Below are 22,809 nucleotides of genomic sequence, written 5' to 3'. Positions count from 1 at the left end.
TTAGTGCAGGGGTGCTGGCACACACTCCAAGTTGAGTGACCCCCTGGACATGCTCAGACATTCCAGGGTGACAGCAGTGCAGTGCAGATGATAAATGAATGATAGGTCAATGGAATGGATGCAAGTTTGCCACTCAACTCAAACCAAGTCTCTCTCTCTCTCTCTCTCTCTCTTTATATATATATATATATATATATATATATACTGTATATATATAGGCAGCCCGTTGATTGAGTGATTAACGCGTCGACCTCACAGTGCAGAGGTACCGGGTTCGATTGCAGCTCCGGCCTTTCTGTGTGGAGTTTGCATGTTCTCCCCATGCCTGCGTGGGTTTTCTCTGGGTACTCTGGTTTCCTCCCACATTCCAAAAACATGCATGGCAGGCTGATTGAACACTGTAAATTGTCCTTAGGTGTGAGTGTGTGCGCGGATGGTTCTTCGTCTATGTGTGCCCTGAGATTGGCTGGCAACCAGTTCAGGGTGTTCCCTGCCGACAAAGACAACTGGGATAGGCTCCAGCACGCCCCTCGACCCTTGTGAGGATAAAGCGGATCAGAAAATGGATGGATAGATGGATGGGTGCGTGTGTGTGTGTGTGTGTAACAGGTGTTGACAGCAAAAATATATAAGCTTTATTCGAAACCAGTTGTCCTAACTAAGGGATGTGTTCAACGCACAGAGCAAGTTGGTGTCTGTTGTCATTAAGGTTATCCTGCTTCAACTGTGAGACAATTAGATCTTGTCTTGAGACAAAAAAATATGGTGCGCTATTTATAAGCAAGTCCACTGGCTAATTATTTCATGTGGTGTTGTGGTTTATTTCCTTTTAATTCATTATCATTTTGACAGTAATCCTCAGAGGCTAAAAGCTTTTCTGCGGTCCAGGCGCAAAGCAATTTTCAAATCTCACTGATTATCAAGGTCAGTGCACCTTTGCATAGGTGTTTTTGTGTTACGTGTTGCCCTGCTACCATCTTCATTGCTTAGAATTCCACAGATCGAATGATGTACAATGTTTTTAATATGCTTCTGCAGTCTATGCAGACCAGGTTTTGGTGACTAATGCTGCTAAGTATTGCAAGCTAATCCTGCTCTCTGCGCAGAGAAGAAGAAAAGCCTATTTTGATGAGAGCCGATCCATCACATGAATGCTGCTCATATATCATTTCTTACAAAAACAAACCACAGGCTTTATACGCCTACATACGTGCTTGTATTGCCGTCCTTGTGATGGCTCTTGATCCGACATAGTCTCTGGCCTCTCCTGTTACTCAACAGTAGATAAACCAAATGTGAAACTGCTCTGCTGGTTCTGTGAAAATATCAATTTGATCCATTTTATGCCTAGCGCGAAGTTTGACTTGGCTTATCATATTGATTGCCTTTATTTTTCGCCATCACTGTCACAACATTAGAACATGAATCAATTAACTTGATGTGGTATGAGGGTGCAAAATAATAATTGATGCCAGACTGCATTTTAATTTATCCTCACAGGTTGTGGTCTCTGTAGAGCTATGGTAATTTGGGCATTTGCAGTGATGAATATGTTTACATTTATTTTCCATACAGCATAGTCTGATGACAGTTTTAGTTTGTGAGGCTGCCCATCAATGTGTTTGTGTGCGTGTGTGACTGAGTGAGTGAAAATAAAACATTTGCATGCTATTTATTATCAGTGTGAAGACATGGATGCAAGACTAAAACACTATAAATTATATTCAATGAAGCAATATACCGTCACTGATATGGTGCAGGTGAGGGCCAAGAAACACAGAAATTGAGTGGCATGTGGGAAAGCCAAATGAAAATGTGGGGAAAACACATGCTGGCATTTCATAGAAGATGGAACTGGATGGAACACATGTTTACCATCGCTGCGAAAATAAACATGTTTTGACAGCAGGGAGTATATATCAGACAGACATGCAGTACATGGCATGACTATAGCATCAGATATGGTCGCATGAGCTTTGTCAAACAAAACTAAATGATATTCAATCTCAGTGGTGGCTGAATGGTGGTGACGCAGCGAGTAATGCGAGACGATAACAGCCTTGTTGATGCTATGGAAAAGAGTCAAACTTAGAGTGATGTCATGCAGATGATAATATTGTGGACAAATGCTATTTGACAGTCCATCTCTAGAACAGAGTGTGGACGATGAGGATGATCGCTGCTGACAAACTGGCTGACCAAATAAAGGCAATTCTAAATGGGCTCGACAAGGCAGCGAAACAAAACCGGAAAAAGAGACTAACTCACACTGACACATACACTTGTCTACAAAACAGAAAATCTCATCGCCACATTCGAGCGTAGTGAGCCACGACATCGCATGTTTATGTGATGCCGGTGACGCCTATTTCGCCTGTTGATCACACTATCAATACTGATCATTTTGCTGCGCGTGCCACTCATGCATGCACACGGCTAGCTCGATATCGAGTCATTTTGTAGAATCGATAATCCTATGATTTTTCCATCGAGTAATCAGTCCATCCCAAGAATGTTCCCCACAGAGTCAGTCCGGTCCACACATCTTCACACATTATTGCAAATTACACTCAGTGCATCGGTGCTCGCCTCCCGTGGAGACCAAGAGCACGGCAACGGCCTGCTGCTGGAACCAAAGCTGCGATTGATTTTGGCATTAGCCGCCACGGGCAAGCGAGCATGCGCCCGCACGCCTCCCAGCTGATATACGTGGAAGACGGGGGATGAAGCGTGAGAGGGGACGGAGAACAGTTTTATGCTACGGTCAGACCAAATGCGTGCACAGCGTTTCTGGCGGCGCTCTTTTCTACATACTGTCAATGCAGTTCATGTGATCAAGTAGAGACGGGTTGAAACTCAGAGGAAGCAGATTGTGTGCCAGGTGTGAAACTTTGACATCAGCGCCAGCCGATAGGCGTTGAGAATGTATTTACCACATCTCATGCATGTGCAGAACATGAAAACACACTCTAAACTTAGTTTAAAACACACACAGCCACACACACACACACACATGCACACAGAGCGTGCTGAAAGAAAAATGTGGGACAACATGGGACAATACCATTGCCGTCTGAGGGACGGAGAGTTATGAAAAAACACGGCCAGCTTCCTTGTTGTCATGTGCTTTCCTTTTTGCCCGGATCAATTTGCTCTTTCAACATCCTTTGTGTACTCTTTCCTCCAGGTTCTTCTCTCTGGGCTTATCGGTGTGGTGTCATGGAAGAGGCCACTCTCGCTGGTGGTGAGTTTTATCTAAATGCCTCCATGCTGCGCTGCTAATTTGACAAACTGATTCCCAAAAAGAGCCTTTTATTGTGATCGAGAGTACTTGTGATCAGATCGTCTCACCAAAGGCTGAGAACAAAACCCAGTTTGAAAGTGGAAATTGTATGTAAGAAATTGCCAAAGCTACAATCATACAACAAGAAAAAGAACGATACTACAGTCATACCTCGGTTTTCAACCGTAATCCGTTCCAGAAGGCTGCTCGAAAACCGAGATGTTCGAAAACCGAAACCACACTCTTTTTAAAAAAAAAAAACTTAATTGAACACGTCTGCTCAGTAATGGAACGCTACACAAGGAAGCTTCCTCGTGTAAGGAAGGCGAGAGGAGTCAAATACGATGAAATTTTATGACCTGGTTGACTTTAAAATCGCCCAATTAATGTACAAGGCACACAATAACCTGCTCTGCCAAAACATTCAGAAGTTTTTCGAAATTCGAGAAAGCAGCTATGATTTAAGAGGTACCAACTTATTCAAAAAACTCAAAACAAGAACAAACATCAAGCAAAGAAGTGTATCTATCAAAGGTGTTAATCTGTGGAATAATCTCGAAACGGACCTGAAAATGAGTAAATCGCTTGCTGAGTTCAAAAACAAATTCAAAAAAATAGTACAAACAACCTACATCAATCAGAGTTCAAATGATAAATTCAAAACATTAAATATAATGATAAATCAGAACTAAGTTGATAAATAGAGAAAGGTACTGCAATATCCATTATGAATACAAGAGAAAATTGACACAAGAGTGTCAGGGTGTGGAAGTATATAATCCCGATACAAACCAAAAGTTGTAAAAATATCACGGTTAAGGGTAAAGTATAAGCCTTAATGGAGACTTCTTTCTTCTTACTTTTTTCTTTTCTGATTGATATAAAAATGATTTATTAGATACAATCACATAACGGGGTAGGACTAGATAAGTTTTTTACTTCTTCCTACTCCCTTGAACATAATAACTGTGTTGAATGAAGATTGATTTCTTTCTTTTTACTTTTTTGATCTACCTTATTTTCTGTCAAATTATTACTGTATATATGTTTTATGTTCAATAAACAAACAAACAAAACAAACAAACAAGTGGCGCATTCAAGTGCGCTCAGTTTGTTCAAGAACCGATTTTCGGTCATCATCCGAGGCATAAAAAAATCGAAATTCTTGGTCGAAAACCGATTTGGTCGAGAACAGAGATGTTTGAAAACCGAGGTTTGACTGTATTTCATATTATTATTTTATTATTATTCTGAAAATTTGAGGAAAATATGTCCAGAATTGCAATTAAGCAAAAATAAATAAATAAATAAAAGTTTATTTGCATCTTTGATTTGAAAATGTAAAAATGTTTTGACCGGTGTTAGCAAGAAAAATAGGAAGGCAGGCTGAGACCCCAAACGTCTTGGGCAGTTTTAGGGACTGAGGAGAAATGGTTTGAGCTTTACCAAAGTGATGGAAAGGCTGAAGTTATGAGAAAGAAGGGATATGCTCATAACACCAAATACAGTCCCCTCCAAAAGTATTGGAACGGTAAAGTCGTCCTTTGTTTTGTTGTGTACGGAAGACATTTGGATTCCGGAATAAAAAAGAAAAGGTTCAGGATTACATCTTTTATTTCATGACGTGTAAATGAACATTTCGACTGCCAAAGTAAAGCAAGATGCAAACCAAGTGATCGAGAGCAATTGCATCGTGTATCAAGATAAAAACACTTTGCCAAACATAAACTAATAGAGGGGATCGAGCCTTTTCTGTTGCTGGTCCCTCTCTCTGGAATGACCTCCCACTGAACATTCGGCAAGCTTCCTCGCTGCCCATCTTCAAAACCCTCCTCAAAACTCGCTTGTATTCTTTGGCATTCGACTCAGCATGACTTAGATTTGTTCTTGGTTTTACTGTTTGGTGCTTTCTACCGCCTTTATTACCGATTTGTCTTACTGTTTATTGTGCATGTTAAATTGTTCCATGTACAGCACTTTGTATGCAGCGGTGGCTGTTAAAAAGTGCTCTATAAATACAGTTGACTTGACTTGACTTGACTTGCTCAAGAGGAGACTCAAAGGAGTCAGCCCTACCAAAAAAAAAAAGGGGCTTGTGTGAGAGTGCGGAAAAACATGGCAAAAGAAGACTTGTGTATCTGACACAAAAACAGATGTTGGATTGTTGTTTCATATTTTCTCTCTAACTTTTGATCTCAAACCCAAATATTTTGACGGTGAGTGTATTCGATCACATTGAATAAGCATTCCAGTATTTGTGTCTTTGCGTGAAACATAATAACACAATAATGCTCGACTTGTGGAATGTTTCCATCCCTTACTTTGTTTTTTCGTGGACAAGAGCAACTTAGCTGACTGTGGTCATGAATGATTAAATGGTTGAGTCATGAAAGCAATCCTTCTATCGGCCAATCACGTGTCAGAAAGTCAACCCAATTAGAGCTGGACAGATCACTGGAGTGTCAGTTGACACCCTTTGATTAAAAATCATTTTGTGTCTCAATGAATCCACATTCCCTTCCCCTGTGTGTGATGCAGTGCTTTAAGTAGATGTATACTTGTGATGTCATTGTGCTGTTATTTAAAGTAGACATCGTTTTGTTTAAAGTGCAGCAACGCTTCAAGCCTCTCATCTAACTATTTCATGCTCTCTTAATGCCCTAAATAATCTCATTTCATTTCTGCGGCTTTAGTACATTGTCTTAAAACTCCTCATCTCTGTATCTCCTTCTCTCTCTCTCTCTCTCTCTGTGCAGATTGCCTGCCTTGCTCCCTTTCGTTTTATCACCCAGCGAAGCAGATCCTCTCCAATCACAATTCTGTCTCCCTTCCCCCCAACTTTCTTTGTGTAACGTTAGACCAGAGAAGAGATTTGATTCGTAGCGTCTTTGATTCAACGAAAAGATGCCATCGTTTCAAGAGCGGATTAGAATATATTAATACACATTACTGCATGCTCTTTCTTTTAAGTGCCTTAAAAAGCATCATCTATTTTTCTGAATGGTCTGTGTCATCGTAGACGGCAGTCTCACTCCTGTGCTTCTGCTTCCCTGGACCTTGAAGGTGATTTGTCGTGTGCGTTTTATGAATGTTGCTCGCTGGTCATGTTCAGTTCTGACAGGCGAGATTTGACCCCTATTTGTGAACCATTTCGCCTTAAGACTGACCTGCAATTTGTCCCAGTCATTCTTGTCCAAGTGAAGAGTTTCAAAGCTCTCCTGTTTAAATTTTCTATAATAATCTTTGAATTTTCCTCGATATTTTTTCTCCTCTCTGACTATTTAAAACTCCCGAATATTACACCGTAATTCTGAACTCCATTTTTTTTCCCCCATGTAGCAGTTTAAAACAATCATTGCTGCATATAAGTGCTGTACAAGGAGTAAAAATCAGGCATACAATAACAAGCAGGGGAAACAGAAATGTGAATGCTATTGAACCGATTAATTGATTAATTGAGCAATTATTTCTCAAATGTACTTTTTTAAAATGCATTTCCGATTTTATTTTCACAAAATGTTAACAACAATGTTTTTTTCCAAGTTTATTTTTCAATCATCTATGATAGCCTTGAATCAGACACATTCTCCTTTATGTCAGTTTCGTGGTCAAATGAATTTGACAGAACTTTATTGATAGAACAACTTTTCTTGGAAGCCCTTTCACTTGAGATCAGTTCTTTAAGTGGACCGACAGTGAGTACCACCACCTCTCAATTTTAGCCTCTGGCGTACCGGGACTTTTTACGGTATACCGGGAGTACATGAGCCCATAGTACCCTCTCTCGTTGTATTTCTCCCTTGCACTTTGTGAGACACACCTGTCCTTCGTCAGGCAGCCTCCATAGTGATGTGTGAGTCGCCAACGAAACAGCTCTAAAAGCCGACTCCTTGAAGTGAGCGATGAGCGCAAAGCCGTCCTCATTGTTCACTTCAGAGAGCCCGCGCATGATTGTCAAAGTGGCGGCAGTTACAGCACGCAGAGGAGGGAGAGAGAACAGAGGGAAACGGAGCAGCGAGAGACAGCACAATCGCGCTCATAAGGAATAGGTACGAAAATCAGGGACAGCGGGAAAAGGAGACATCTCAATGTAATTGACACTATAAAGGGAGAATGTCGCGTCTGCAAAGAAAAAATCTTTTCTGATATGAACCCTGTCATACACCCTGTAACCTGATAACATGATAAGCTGTCCATTGTAGTAACCACTGTCCCTGAAAAGGTTAATGAAGGTGCCAGTGGCTGGGTTTCCGTTGCAAATTGCGCAATAGCAAACTGGTAACAGAAACACAGAACGTTCATAAAAACTCTCCAATATCGTCAAAAGGTTTTTGCACTCTCATGAGGAAGTATATCGCAAAAGTGTCACAGAAACAGGTTTTTTTTGCATTTCCACTCGTCGTGTCACCCTTCACATCCATGTGCATGGGAAGTCACATGACTAGCATTCCTCTTATTTTCATGGTATGAGACGCTCATTCACCTCATTTGCAAACAACTGAATGTGCATCATCCGTAAACACACCTCTCGCGAGAATATGAGATTTTACGAAAATGACAAGACCTTGAGTTGGGATGTTACGAGAATTATGCTTTGGAAGCCAAACACTCTGAAATGGAAACGCAAGTAGAAGTTGCACTTGACCGAAATTGTAGGAATATCACTTTGATTTTGCGACAAAGTGTCATGGAAACCCAGCAACAATTTCTAAGGCAGTTGCTGCTTGGTGCTGGATGGAGACTGTGCATTGCAGCAATGTCCTTCCCTCCTGACACAATCTCCTCCAAAACACAGCAGATCATTTTTAATAAAAGAAACCAGATCAACTCTTTAAAGCAGAGCTAAATTAGAGTATCTCGTGACCAATGTTAACTACACACAAGTTATCTAGGTGCTGTTTTTTGTCATTTTTGTCTTGCATATTTTAGGTTCACTTGAGCGTTGAGTGCGAAGTGGTTGGGATGAAAATCAGCTCCTCCAAATCTGAAACAATGGTCCTCAGTCGGAAAAGGGTGGAGTGCCCTCTCCAGGTCAGGGAGGAGATCTTGCCCCAAGTGGAGGAGTTTAAGTATCTTGGGGTCTTGTTCACGAGTGAGGGCAAGAGGGAGCGAGAGATCGACAGGCGGATCGGTGCAGCATCTGCTATGATGCGGACTTTGTGTCGGTCTCTCGTGGTAAAGGAGCTGAGCCAAAGGGCGGAGCTCTCAATTTGCCGGTCGATCTACGTCCCAACCCTCATCTATGGTCACGAGCTATGGGTCGTGACCGAAAGAACGAGATCCCGGATACAAGCGGCCGAAATGAGTTTTCTCCGCAGGGTGTCCGCGCTCTCCTTTAAAGATAAGGTGAGAAGCTCGGCCATCCGGGAAGGGCTCAGAGTTGAGCCGCTTCTCTCTCCTCCACAGTGAGAGGAACCAGATGAGGTGGCTCGGGCATCTGATTAGGATGCCTCCTGCACGCCTCCCTGGTGAAGTGTTCCGGGCACGTCCCATCGGCAGTAGACCCCGGGGACGACCCAGGACATGCTGGAGAAACTATGTCACCCAGCTGGCCTGGGAACGCCTCGAGATCCCTCAGGAAGACCTAGAAGAAGTGACTGGGGAGAGGGAATTCTGGGCTTCCCTGCTCAAGCTGCTGGCCCCGCGACCCGGATCAGCGGTAGAAAAAGGATGGATGAATGGATATTTTAGTTTAGGTTTTGTTATGCTTTGGAGCACCTATGGAAAAGATTATCAGTATGATATTACATCTACCCTTTTTCTATACTGCTTATTCGGTTCCTGGCCATTGGGAGCTGGAGCCTATCCCAAATGATTTTGGGTGAAAAGGCAAACTACACCCAAATGGGGATTGAACTCACGCTGCCTACACAGCACGGAAGTCCGAGGAGTGCTTCTTTGTCCAATAAAGAGTGAAGGAAATTGAAGCCATGACTGCGTTTGCCTTCCGTTGGAATCCATTAATCAAAGACTGAGTGTCCAACCTTCTAAATGTCCATGACTACTGGGGCGGCATCTGTTTGCTTCTCAGCTCATCTCACAGGAAATGAGATGCGGCTGACTGTTTCCAAATCACTGCATTCTTTTTTTTCTTTTTTTTTTTTTTTAAATTCACGTAGTCCCAATTTTGTTGGGTCCTGTGTCCTTGACCTTAGACACTGGTGCTCTAATCCAACTATTCACTGTTTTGCACTAGCGCATACTGAACCCATCCTGCCTGCCTGGAAATCAGGTGAACAAACAACTAAATAAGTGTCGACTATTAATCATATACAGGGAGGTGCAAAAGTCGGTGTCCAGTTGTAAGAGTTATCCAGAGTTCTTGATTATTTATCTCCCTGAGTAAATCTTTTTGACATTTCTTCTCAGATAACCATGGCAGGTAATTACTCCAGGGAACTAATAAAACAGGACTGAATGATAGCGCTTGCTGAAAAGGTTTGACGGTAAAATTTATCGCCAAATTCCTTCGCCGACTTCTGTTGAAACATTTTATGACATTCAATCCTGTTTGATAACCAAAGATCTTTTGTTGGTTGGTTGTAAAATTACCTGCCTTGGTTACCTCATGTGAACTATTTTAAAGAAATAAATTATGAAACAAGGTAAAAACAATAAAGAATTCTGTATAACTCTTACAGCAGTACACTGACTTGCACCCCCGTACAATGGCAAAACCAAACTAGAGATGTTACCCGACTGACTTTTTAGGTTAGTTGAAAAGTTTAAAAAAGTCATTGTTGGTGTTGTGGTTTACAAACCTGACTTCATTTGTGAATGTACAGTAAGTATAGATGTTTGTCTGTCTCTGTATTTGGGCCCTTTGATTGACTTGTGACCATTCCAGGATGTATGATAAGCTCCAGCTCCCCACAACCTTTAACAGGATAAGCAGTAAAGAAAATTGGATGGATGAAACGGTTACAAATAAATTGAATGTAGGATGGAAAAAAGCACATGGAAAAAATGCAACAGAAGTCAATGAGGTGAAGAAAAAAGCTTCAAAGAAACAAGCAAAACAAACAAACAAAAAAAATGCTCTCAGAAGAAATGAAGTGATGGGATACAGGTGGGAGGGGAGGCCCAAACACATGCATGAGGTCAGCCTCTTCCCTTCATGTATGACGCCAGGTCAGAACTGATCTCGCACACGCACGCACACACACACACACACACACAAACAGGTGTTCAACAAACGCAGAAATAAACCAGATAGGAAGTCAGAAACACTGCAGCACATGCAATCAGCAATGTTGGTGTACAACAGAAAAGCTAAGGTAAACAACGATATGATTGCATGGATTGAAATGTATCCCATAAAATATCCACCAAACAGGTCTTATTTCAGTCCGTAACACTTTGGGGCCTTATTTTGGTAGAATGGTGCCCGTGTGCTCCGCGCAAAAATATTTCACCACTCAAATTACATTCACTTGTTAATTTTACCTCTGCAGTATGTTTGCAATATTATAAGCAGTGAAATATGGTGATTTATTGTCAATGGAAGAAAATATTGACTCCACAAGTGGGTCAGCATTTGTATATGCAGCTGGAACATACATTCTGAGATCCACCCATTTGTCAGTTGCTTATAATTCTTGCCTATAATGCATGGAAGATATCAAATGTTTCATCAATATTCATGCAGGGACACGTTTACTCAACTCAACTTAATTCTAGAGGACAACAGCAACAATTGCAGCTCAAACAAAATGCTGTACATGAAACATAATAGACAATTTGCCTTACACACTCCTGATTCTCATCATAAAATCGAGTTTGTTTTGGGTTAGCGGTACTTTTTTTTTTTTTTTTTTACAACCTGATCACTTGGTGGGGATATATTTGAGTCAGATTGACTATGTCTGCTTCTCTTAATAAAATACAAGCATATAAAGCCCACACGTACACTACCTAGATGACAGTGCAATCTTTTCAAGTGTTCTCGTTATAACATTATTCCGAATGATATCAGTCCAATTAAGGCCATTTGACAGCTCCTGAAGCCTCTTTCTTGTGTGACAAGCAGGGATTAGTTTGAGTGTGTTTGCAGTCCCATGCTGAAGCTGGGCCAGCCTCAGCTAAAAGTGGACCAACTTATTGCTGTGGGCCCCTGGTAGCCCCACTGGTGGTCTCAGAATGCCCATACCGACTTCCCTTGTGCATCTTAAAACATCATCTCATTCTCTTTTACTCTCATGCTATGCCATTGGAATTGGCTAGTTTGTTCATTTCTCAGCTGAACTCCACAGAAATTTCAGACATAATAGAAATGTTACACTTACCCATGGATGCAAATGTTCCAATCAGTGTGGACGCATATTTTTGTTCAATGGCTTTTAACTCGGCATTTCATCTTTTATTTTATTTTTTTATGTTATTCATTTATTGTTTTAACTGGATATACTTTTGTATGTCTGATTTTAGTCCGTGTATAGCACTTTGTATGCTTTGATGGTGTTTTCAAAAGTGCTCTGTAAATAAAGTTGAGTTGAAATAAATTCATTAGAAAGTAAACTGGCATCTACCAAATATGCAAAGAAAAATATCCAAATGCGTACAGTCCAATAATTCTTTCTTTTGTGAGAGAATTTCTCCTTTTGCTATATCATTCACAATGAACCCCTTCCCCTCCTCCCAATATCTTAAATTATCCTCAAGACCAGGAAGTGGACAAAAAAGAACTGCACACTACTTTGATGCCCTCTTGTACAACATTAAGATTAGAATCGACTTGTAAAATGACAGGGCTAGAAACAGCTACAATATTTCAGTGGGTCAGGTCCACACTGGACACACTAGTGTTGATGATGTTACTCATGAATAGCAAATTGGAAATAAAAAAGAGGTTAAAAAAGTTGGAGACAGAGCTGCTTTCATATTTTTGTCAATTTTTGTGTTTTCTTTTTAATTGTGCCGTTAATTATGAGGCGAGTTGTTTATTGTCTCTACTATACCTCAAGAATCTACTGTACATCATACGTAAGTACACAGGTCCTTGTCAGTGTGACTGGAATGTGTTTTGTTGACTGTTTAGAGGAAAAAAAATAATTGTAGCCTTTTTCAAAAATGTAATTACTAGAAACACTTGCACATAAAAAAAATCCAATCATTTGGGCTCTTTAAAAAGACACAAGTTCTGCAAACAAGTAAGCTATTGTTTTCCTCCAAATGTGATAATGAATTCTTTCACCGCATAAATGTAATCATCTGCACAATTTTGGGCTGAGTTGAATTCAATATATAGATGCAACTGTGCAAATTCATGAAAAGTAAGCACGGCAACAAAATAAAAATTGTATGCTATTCAACCCAGCACATTAAATAACATATAAATAAATAAATTGTCGGCTGGGCACAACCTGCCCATGTTGTCTTTTTAAGCAAATTAAGATTCTCTGTCTCATGCTTTTACATGTGATGCTCCTCTGTAGAACAACAAAATTAGTGTTGGTTAATAGAAAGGCGACAACAATATTATATTTTTTATTAGCTGTTTATACATCTTTGGCATCGGCATATCCAAAGTTTGAGCTACTTTACATTGTACTGTATTTTCCGCATTATAAGGCACTTCAGAGTACTGTATAAGGCGCACCTTCAATGAATGGCCTATTTTAAAACTGTTTTCATATACTGTATACGGCGCACCGAATAGAAGTGACAATCGTGGCTGAACTTGCTTTCTGCATCCACCCGATGGAGCTACACTAAAGGGAATACAATACAAGACAGATTTATTTATGTAGCGCTTTCACAACCGCTGCAGTTGTAACAAAGCGCTTTACACAGAGCATTTAAAATACTACGTGCAAGAAATCTGAATATGTATCCATAAATAAGGCGCATCAGATTATTAGGCACACTGTCGGCTTTTGAGAAAATGGAATGCTTTTAGTTGCGCCGTATAGTGCGGAAAATACAGTAACCTGCTTGATGCAGTTTGAACCATTAATCGGTAGGCGTCGGTAATATGCAAAGTGTGTTTTGTTGATCGACAAAATAGATTAACAGGCTGGCAACAGAATGCCAATGTGGCAAATTTACAGGTGCCACGGCACTTGTTTCTGAAATATTTACAAACTTTGCAAATGCTGACATTTGGCCTGGACTGTTGAAAAAAAATGTACAAAGTTACACTGATTAATAAATGCAACCTTGAATAACAGGAATAAAATGTAGCAGACAGACTCTCACTCCAAGTGTTCAGTCGAATTCTTTTTTTCGACTATTGTTGAGCAGTACAAATAAGCTCTGCTCTCTTGTCACTTGGTTCTACTTTTCTCCTTCACTAGCTTGGTGTCATAGGGAGAAATGTTTTTGGGGAAATCGAGGCATTCGAGGCAGGTTTCAACAATTTGTATTCTTTTGTTAACTGAATGAGCGCTCTGTGGTCACTTGTCATAAACCAGTAAATTGTGATTTGCGCACAGTTATATCAGCCATTTTTCACAGTCTAATGAATTGGATGTAGCACAGCAAACAAGCATGTCCTCTTGCTGCTCTCCATGTGGCTGTATATCAGGAGTACTACAGTCTATATAGCAGATTATTAAATTCATCTATCCAGCCATCCATGCATCAACAAGTATGCATACTCCTTATTCATGCAAGGTTGCAGGTAGCGGGGGACGTCTTAGGTGCTGCTGGTTTGTAATACAGGTGTTCGTTGAGTCCTTTGCCATTTGATCTGCAAGAAAATCACTAATAAAGAGCAAGTTTGCAGTTTTAAAACCACTAGCAAGAGCTGAGTTTATGCTCACTTCAGTATTTCTTTGACCAAGGGCCAGGCCGCTCACTGATGTGCACAAATGAAATTATCCCACGGTCATTCAAAATGGCATGAGATGATGGTCGGTCGAAAAGAACAGTATCCAGCTTCATCAAAATAGCAGCGAGGAGTACTTAGTAGTAGTTAGCATGAGCACTCTAAGCAATTTTTATATTAGCCACGGCTGCTCTGGTGGTATGTGGTGTGACACTTATTTGGAAGAGTTTTATTTGTAATAGGCATTTATTATGCTTTCATACATTCCATTTGAAAAGAGATTGTAAACTTAGCTGTGGAGGAGAAATTCTGCAAATTTCAAGTCGTCGCATGTTTTGATGAAGCCATTAAGCCTGGCACACAAAACACCACCTTATATCAACCTAGTTATTATTAGTTTTGATGTACCACATCAGGCGGCCCGGTGGTCCAGTGGTTAGCGCGTCGACCTCACAGTGCAGAGGTATCGGGTTAAATTCCAGCTCCGGCCTCCCTGTGTGGAGTTTGTATGTTCACTGCGTGGGTTTTCTCCGGGTACTCCGGTTTCCTCCCATGGAGGCTGATTGAACACTCAAAATTGTCCCTCGGTGTGAGTGTGAGCGTGGATGGTTGTTTGTCTCTGTGTGCCCTGCGATTGGCTGGCAACCGGTTCAGTGTGTCCCCCGCCTACTGCCCGAAGATGGCTGGGATAGGCTCTGGCACCCCCCCCCCCCCCCCCCTTCGACCCTTGTGAGGATAAGCGCATCAGAAAATGAATGAATGTATCATATCAGATTTAACTAAACGATGATAAAAATTCTATCATTGATGGAGAGATGTTGGACATCTTTCATCCACCCACACGTGCAAAATAATTTTAGGACTGAAGTGAATTGCAAGCTTTCATGTTTTGTAATGCGTATGCACTTACAGCAATGGATGGATGAACATAACCATGAAATGCTCATTTAAATTGAAAAATTTAAGCAGGAAGAAAAATAAGTATATTTTTAAGTCTGTTACACGATTGACACCTATTTTTGAAGGAAAGAAGGTGTCAATCTGATGACATAGACCAGGGATGTCCAACCTTTTTTCACTGAAAATAGCCTTTCGAAGCGAACAACCAACCGCGATCGACCCCATCGCGAGTGTGCAAGCATACACACACACACGCGCCCATATGCACGCACGCCACGATGACCAACAGCTGTGACGGCCCCGAAAATGAACGAAACCGAAACCAACTTTCCCCCCGCCATCTCCCCGTCCCAGCCCTCACGACTAACTTGGGACCAGTCAGCGGGCTACCGGTCGATCGCGATCGAAAAAAAACTCTGAAAAATGACAGACCAACCACTAACGGAAGTGGGCGGGTGGGTGCGTCAATGTAATCGTTACTAGCCCGCGTCAAGTGCCAATGGATTTCTCAGTCCGTCACTGACAGACGCCCATTTCACCAAAAGACTGATGGAAACTTAGCCCCGCTTGTCTTACATGCGTTTGTTCGTGGCGGTGGCTGCAGCTTTGCTTGAGTTCTAGTAAGGTTTAAGTATGGAGTTTAAGGAAGGTTTTCTGTCAGCATAATTTATGTCTCAAAATGTGCACCAGGGTGCCACAATGGCTGAATGCTGAAAAATTAATTTTATAATGAAACCAGTAGCTGGTATTTTGTTCGACAAAATGTATATCCTTAAACGAATTGAACAGAAGCAGCATAAATGAACAAAATTCATGAAGTTGTATTCACAGCAAATCCGCTTTCACTTTGCTTTATAGTTCAGCCTTGGTGGAAGTCTGCGCTTGCATGCTGGTATTGTATTTACACGTGGGCACGAGAGCATTGCCACAAAACCACATCTAATAGTGGCTATAGCATGTGCACAATACTATAAGCTGTTGTATCTTATTCGATTTGTATTTCAGGTGTGAAATGTTAAAACACACACACACCTGCACAAAAACACCAGAGTCGGAGAAAGTAGTCTAGTTGGACAAAAAAAAAAAATTATTTGCATAAAAATGCTTCCAGGATTCACCCAGACTGTTTTTTTTTTGTTTTGTTTTTTTTGTCACCTAGCTGCCAGACTGAGAAAAGGCTCATGCAAGCTGAAAGTGAGAGTATTTGTTTATGGGGTCTGTTCTTGCTCACAGTTTGCCTAGTGCCTCTGGTTAGTTTGTATTAGCATGGACTCTTTTCACTTCTCCTTACAGCAAAACCATTTCTTCTTCATAGAGGGACTCTGCCACTCGACTCTCAAATCAGAATCGGAGTGTTCTCTGATGGTGGGTACATTCCACCAAGGGGGAGCGATGTACATGTAAACATGCATTATGGATCGGTTCTCTGACTCCGAGGCTCTGGTAATCTTAACTCTGTTGTGTATTTTAAACTTGGATGTTTCTTGATACATTCCCTAATAAGAAACTCTCCTCTCTGCAGGATAGAGTCAGCTTATACCTTGTCAATCGCATTCATGGTACTAGTTTTGGAGCTCGATAATGTATTTTTTCTTTGGCATAGTCATGATTCTTGAATTGGATGATCAAAATATTTCTTTTGATTTGTTTCATACCGACGTCAGACGACACAAACGTAGCCCGATTTTGAGCCGACAGACCCGTCACAGACAAGCGTAGTGCCTTGTTGCCGATTTAGAATTGTTTTGACGTGTCCGAGCCTGAGTAGTAGGACATACTCAATACGACTGGTCATGAGGAAAATGGTTCGCTTCATGACCACGACAACGAAAGTCTGGTATGTCAGAATTTGTCTTCGTCTTGCCGCATAGTTTGAACTATCCTACGCCGTCCTTGGATTGTGTTTGTTTTACCCGTCGTTGAATGTGTCATATTTAACATTCAGGTATTTATTTTGGGCATTGCCCTCACAGTGCAGAGGTGCAGGGTTGGTCTGTGAGGTTTTTTTCAGTCACGGTGTTTATTTGTCGACTTTAAATGAATCCCACTTGAAACATAAAGCATAAAGTGGACATTTGCGTTGATAGAAGTAACTCAACCAAGCAGACGGTTCATTGAAAGTGATTTGATGTCATCTTTAATGGACGTCTCCATGAACTGAGGAGATCGAGATGTTTTTAGTTCTACCTCCTCGCGCCTCACTTCTGGCGAGAATGTCGTGCTTTGTGCGCATGCGTGTCACATCACAGACATGTTGCTTCATAGAATTGCAAGTCACATTTTGCAACAAAAATATCAAATTGGGCCTCACGCCCTGCAGTATGAACACAGCCTTAGTCTTTGTTAGCTGTTTCTGAAATGTTGTGTTCATACTCCTTCCCATGAAAACTTGTGACGTCACGGAAATTAATTCGCGCTGCCTGCACAAGTCAGGAATTTGAACCAGTACAGGATCACTGACTAGATAAGTTAAATGTTCATCTTATTATAGGAATGTGATTTCAGGCTGCAGTGAACGCTAGCCATATATATTCACAAGGCCGTAACTCATGAACTCAAGTTGGCAATATTCAAGAAGGACATGGAAGAACATTTCTCAGCCCAAGCCTTTTCAGAGTTTTCAAAAGCGGCCAGTATCACACCTCCTCCATTAACCTTGAATTGAATGACCATTGGCAACCTTGAATGGTGGATTCATATTTTGTGTACACATTTGGGTTGTTAGAATTCACTGTTACACTCGTAACACGATCAATCTCAAATTTAAATGCATGGCTTTGCCGTCATAAAATATGCGGACGCCTTCCGTTTTACCTTGCCACACTTTATTTACAAGTCAGGAACATGAACCATGCATAAATACTGCTTTATGAAGAAAAATCTGGTGTACAATTCGATTTAGGGTTCCAAATTGCATATTGCAGTGGATGAATCCCATTGTCTTCGACCTTGACTCCCTTGCAGGTCACACATGATCATCAGTGATTCCTTACAGTTACGTATCTTCCACACAACTTGTGTGAAAGCCGGGGCAAAGTGTAACAGAGCAAGGCCGAGTCAATGCAAACATTTTGGCTCACCATAATGCCTCATGAACGATGTCTTCCCCTGAGGCACAAGAAGCAGGAAATGTGGCCCCATATTACTTTGTAATTAGAATATGAATTAGCGAGACCTCCTTATCTGACAGTTCCAAAAGGCAAGAGCAACATGATCTAGGCTTCACGAGAAAAACATCCTGTGTAAGAGCTTGCATTCCTTTTCCTCATGGCTGAGAAGAAGCCAGAACATTTTTCAATGTTTTGCAACTTCCATGTGGTGTGACAAGGTTCATTCGAACAATCCGTCTCATTACAACATCCTCCCACCTCCTTGTTTGCGCTCTTCAGAGATCGGTGACTGATGAAAATGAGAGGTAAAGGCTAATCAACTGCTGACCTTTAGGGTGATACTCTCTTTCATGGTGTATTCTGATCAAAATGCATGAGCTCTGGCACAGGGGTGAACTCCACGAGCTCCCTTACCTCCACCCAGCCCCCTCCCCCTTTTAATTATTATTTTTTTAAATCAAATTAAAAACATTGTAAGTGGTACACAGTTACGTGCGACACTTTTCTTAGTTGCCAGTTAAAAGCGTGAACCGTTTTTCTTTTTTTCCAGATGATGTCTTCAAACACAGGAACAAATCCATCACACCCTGTCGGGATGCAGTCTGACAAGCTGTCAACATCACTACACATCAAATCCTATACACTCAATCTAAAGATGTTTCCTATTTGCCTCTCTCTTTCTGTCACGCAACAGCTAAAACACATCTGGGGCTCAGCACAAGTCTCGAGCAAAACGCTGTCTAACTGTGCACATGGGTGGAGTGTTCTTTCATTTGGTATTTTGCTCAAATAGCGCAGGTAGGCGGGGGCGGTTGCACAGTTGTGGGAGGAAACACAGTCGACTGATGGCCAATTAAAATGGCTCTCCTAATTCCCTTTAAATTCAGTGCACAAAGAGCATTGCGGTCGACATGTGATCATATGCAGGAAGTAAATATCGAGCCACCCACTTGCAGCTCCAGTATATAACGGCTTGTACTCTTCTGCTTTTTTTCGATAAAATTTTGGAGTGCCCATCCATTAGTCCATTTTCCATACCTCTCACCGGACACCATTCCTTTTCACATTCACACCGTCACACCGGAAATGAATCCACGCTGCCTGCAACCCAAGTCAGGCGAATGTACAGGTACATACTCAGTGATAGATTTTGAAGTGTGTTTTGGGGAATTTCTGTCCATTCATCCAGAAGAGGAGAGGTAGAGTTTACTGATGCTGCAGCTGAGTGAAGACCTCCTCGTTCACCATCAATGGTTTGGATCATCCCAAAGGTGTTTCATTCGGTTGAGGTCAGGAGGTCAAATTCTTCCCCGCCTAACAAGGTTGGAAGCATGAAAGCTCAGATGAACAGGGTTAGGAGAATGACTTCAAAAATGTATTCCAATGGCGTTATTAATTACCTGTTAAAAAATGGCAGTAATGTTAAGTGTTGCATTATAGTTAACTAATTTTACTTGAGTACTTTCACTTGATATCTCCAATGCCAAAAATTCTTATAAGACAAAAGAAACCAAATACCAATGTCGAATGGTATTTTATGTCTTAAAATTATTTCATCAAACAATTGAGCCAACGGTTAGATGTGACTATTTCAAAGCTACACTAAGTATGACTACTAAAGTAGTGCAGCTCGAGTTATCGTTCAACATAACATCACCACTCTGTCGCGAAACACCATATTTTCAGAGGCAATATTCGCTATTTCAATCAAGTTAGCTTCCGCTAATACCAGTGGTCTTCTCTGCAAATGTTTCTTTAAAACAGAAGTCGACACTTGCACTATATCGTAGTTTTCTTCCCCCTTTCTGCTTCAAATACAACCCGGTAAAATGCACATGCGCTGTTTGTGTGTTTGTCTGTTTATCTATTTATTTAAAAAAGCAAGACCATACTGTCTATGCTGTGAGCCTGTGTGTGCCATATTACCATCTTGTTCCATCTCTGAGGTTTTGAATGGCGGTGGGGGGGGGGTGTAATAAAATGCATTAACTGTCGCGGAATCCTTTCCTAATTACGTAATGCTGTGTTCCATTACACTCCAAGTCTAAAGATGACTCATTAGATTTACTGGAGAGGGGGGCCTACAACCTTTATTGATGACAATTCTCAACTAGTACAACATATGAATTAGCATGCCTCCGCTTTGATTGACTTAAGTTTAAAAAAAAATACCTCAATTGTTCTATGCTCCTGAAATAACGCTTTTCCCAAGAAGGATTAGAGAGTCTGCGAAGATTGTTATGTCTTGGTCAGGGAGATGTCCCTTAGGTTATGCCTCTGGGAGCGTGAATCAACATCGAGTCTGTTGATTTGAACTTGAGGTCACTCGACTCCGTTTAGCAGTAATCCTGGTGATGATGTCCCAACACACACACGCACTCACGCTCCCAGATGCATAAATATGCACCACGGGGAATGAGGCTGAAGGTTACCAATTATCAGGAGAACGATGACAGACAGCTGTTGCAGTCTTGATTGTGTTTTCTTGACTGATTTTTGCTTACTCTCCAGGTTGTCTATTTGGCCAGGTTTCCCATTGCCTTTTATTTGGTTTTAAGCTTTTTTAAAGTCTTTAAGTGCATACTGTACGTCTTAAATTGTGTTCAAACGTCATGAGCTGTCCTTTGAGTATTTTTGTGACAGATGTTCCGGAGCTCAGCAGGAGCCCGAGGACTGTTGTATATACTGCATTATCAAAGGAGAACCCAATCGGAGTGGTGCAATACATTGAGTTGAAGCAAAACGTTGCTCATGTCTCTGGAGGACAAGAGATAATTGGAAAGAAATGAGTGCTGTCACAGTGCTGCTGCAGACTAATGACTGATTTGCCAAGCTTTATGAGGGCACTGATGTGCTCCCGTTTAAAAATATAACATTAAAATCTGACACACCTGAGTTCAACTTCTATTTATCTTTGGAAAAAATAAAATATCTACAAATGTAAGTTGTGCACGAATCATTCGCAGTTTTTTGTTTAGACTCAATCAAGTTAGATCATCAAAATTTTAGAACCCAAACATCTCAGTATGATGCATTGCGGTTCTATACCACGGCAAACTACCATATTCATAAACTCATTCATAAATCTCACACAGTGTCAATAAAAATGGGCATACGTAATGATCTATTTAATTGCGTAAAATACATTACACGGTCAATAAATATTTATGTGGAGAGCGTACTCCCCACGTCATTGCATTTCATACATATGTGGATATTCATGAAAGGTGCATTGAAAACTTTTACTCTTTTGTTTCCCATCACAACATGAGATCATTCACATTTTATTGCTGAATTTTTCTGATTTAAATAAACAGCAGTGAAATATGAGCTTGGGTCAGAGCCAAATGGGCTTTCAGCGAGGAAAACAGATGTCTTTATTACAGGAATACAATCGTCTATTTTTTGTTGCAGACTCCTAACAGCCTATTTGTTGAGATGGGCTTTAAATATGGACTTTCTGAAGTGACTAAAGTTCCACTTCAATCCACATCGTAAATTATACAACTTTATACACCATAATTGCGTATTTGACTCTAAATTGTCCCACGGTGTGAGTGTGAGCTTGGATGGTTGTTCATCTGTGTGTGCCCTGCGATTGGCTGGCAACCAGTTCAGGGTGTCCCCCGCCTACTGTCAGAAGACGGCTGGGATAGGCTCCAGCACCCCCCGCTACCCCTGTGAAAATAAGCGGATCAGAAAATGGATGGATGGATGGATGGATAAATCCAAAACATTTTTTTTCATCTTGGAAAAAAATGGATAGATTTCCTGCCAGATAAAGGATTGGAACTGCCGAAGCTTAAGTATTTTATCCTGTGACAGATATGGAGACTCATAATGACACACCTGAACCTCGGGTCTTCTGCTGTAATCTATGAGTGGGTGTCATAGAGATGAATAGTGATTGTATTGTGGCATGTCGTCCTCTGCCGTGAGTGTTAAATGGTGTGAGAATGACATGCGCTGTAAATCTACCACACGCTCCTCATGTGTATTTTCCGATTTGGCATGCGGTGTGCAGCTCTGCTGTAATTAATGACAAGCTGCTAAAAGGTGCAATGTGATCTTACTTTGTAACGAGAAGGCATTGCTGTGCAGCACCTGTCTGACAATCAGCCCGGTACAGAAAGTCTGGAGGATATGCAGGCCAGGAGAGGACTGCATAAATCAATTATTTTTTGTGTTTCAAGTATCAAGTACAACTTTATTGTCAAATGTGCTGTAGGTGCAACATACAGCACAGATGAAATTTCTTCCCTCTCACAACATACAACAAGCGTATGCAATCTATAATGGTTGTGTTGATACCTTATTAATTAAAATCTGTTTTATTGTAAGTATCTCCGATGAGCTCAGAAGATATTCCAAAGATTCCAGGTTTTGATGTAAGTAAGCTACTTTGTTAAACTTGGCCTTTTAGACCTATTAGTGAAAGTGAATTTATGGGTGGATTCGTCCACTTCATTTTAAGGGCATCAATAGTAGACACTGCAAATTGTCTGTGATCGGTAACACCACAGAAAATCGGCAAATCCCTGTAAACTATTTTGTTGGGAGTTTAACAAGCTTAAAAAAAACATTGGCTGCGTTTCAGTTTATCATTGACTCAAAGGCAAGTTTGTGAAGCGTGTCCAAAGAGATTGGGCAGGAGTTGACGTACACCCTGCGATAACGCTGGACAGTATCAAGGTTTCCATTTAAATTTTAATACGGTAAATGACATAAAAATACAAGTATTTAGCATT

General features: G+C 41.0%; 1 protein-coding gene across 1 annotated transcript in view; it reads left to right on the top strand.

Moving 5' to 3' along the window:
• entrep2 (endosomal transmembrane epsin interactor 2) overlaps positions 1–22,809 on the top strand; it is an 88,811-nt gene that overhangs the window by 43,818 nt on the left and 22,184 nt on the right. Inside the window, exon 2 of the mRNA XM_086107642.1 lies at positions 3,188–3,244. Coding sequence (XP_085963768.1) covers positions 3,188–3,244 — 57 coding nt within the window. The remainder of the gene's footprint in view (positions 1–3,187; positions 3,245–22,809) is intronic.

Source organism: Hippocampus guttulatus, chromosome 3, assembly GCF_054856545.1.
Source record: "Hippocampus guttulatus isolate MCC_2025c chromosome 3, RoL_Hgut_1.0, whole genome shotgun sequence".
In the NCBI taxonomy this organism is placed as follows: Eukaryota; Metazoa; Chordata; class Actinopteri; order Syngnathiformes; family Syngnathidae; genus Hippocampus; species Hippocampus guttulatus.
This window is presented reverse-complemented; position numbering and strand designations above follow the sequence as displayed.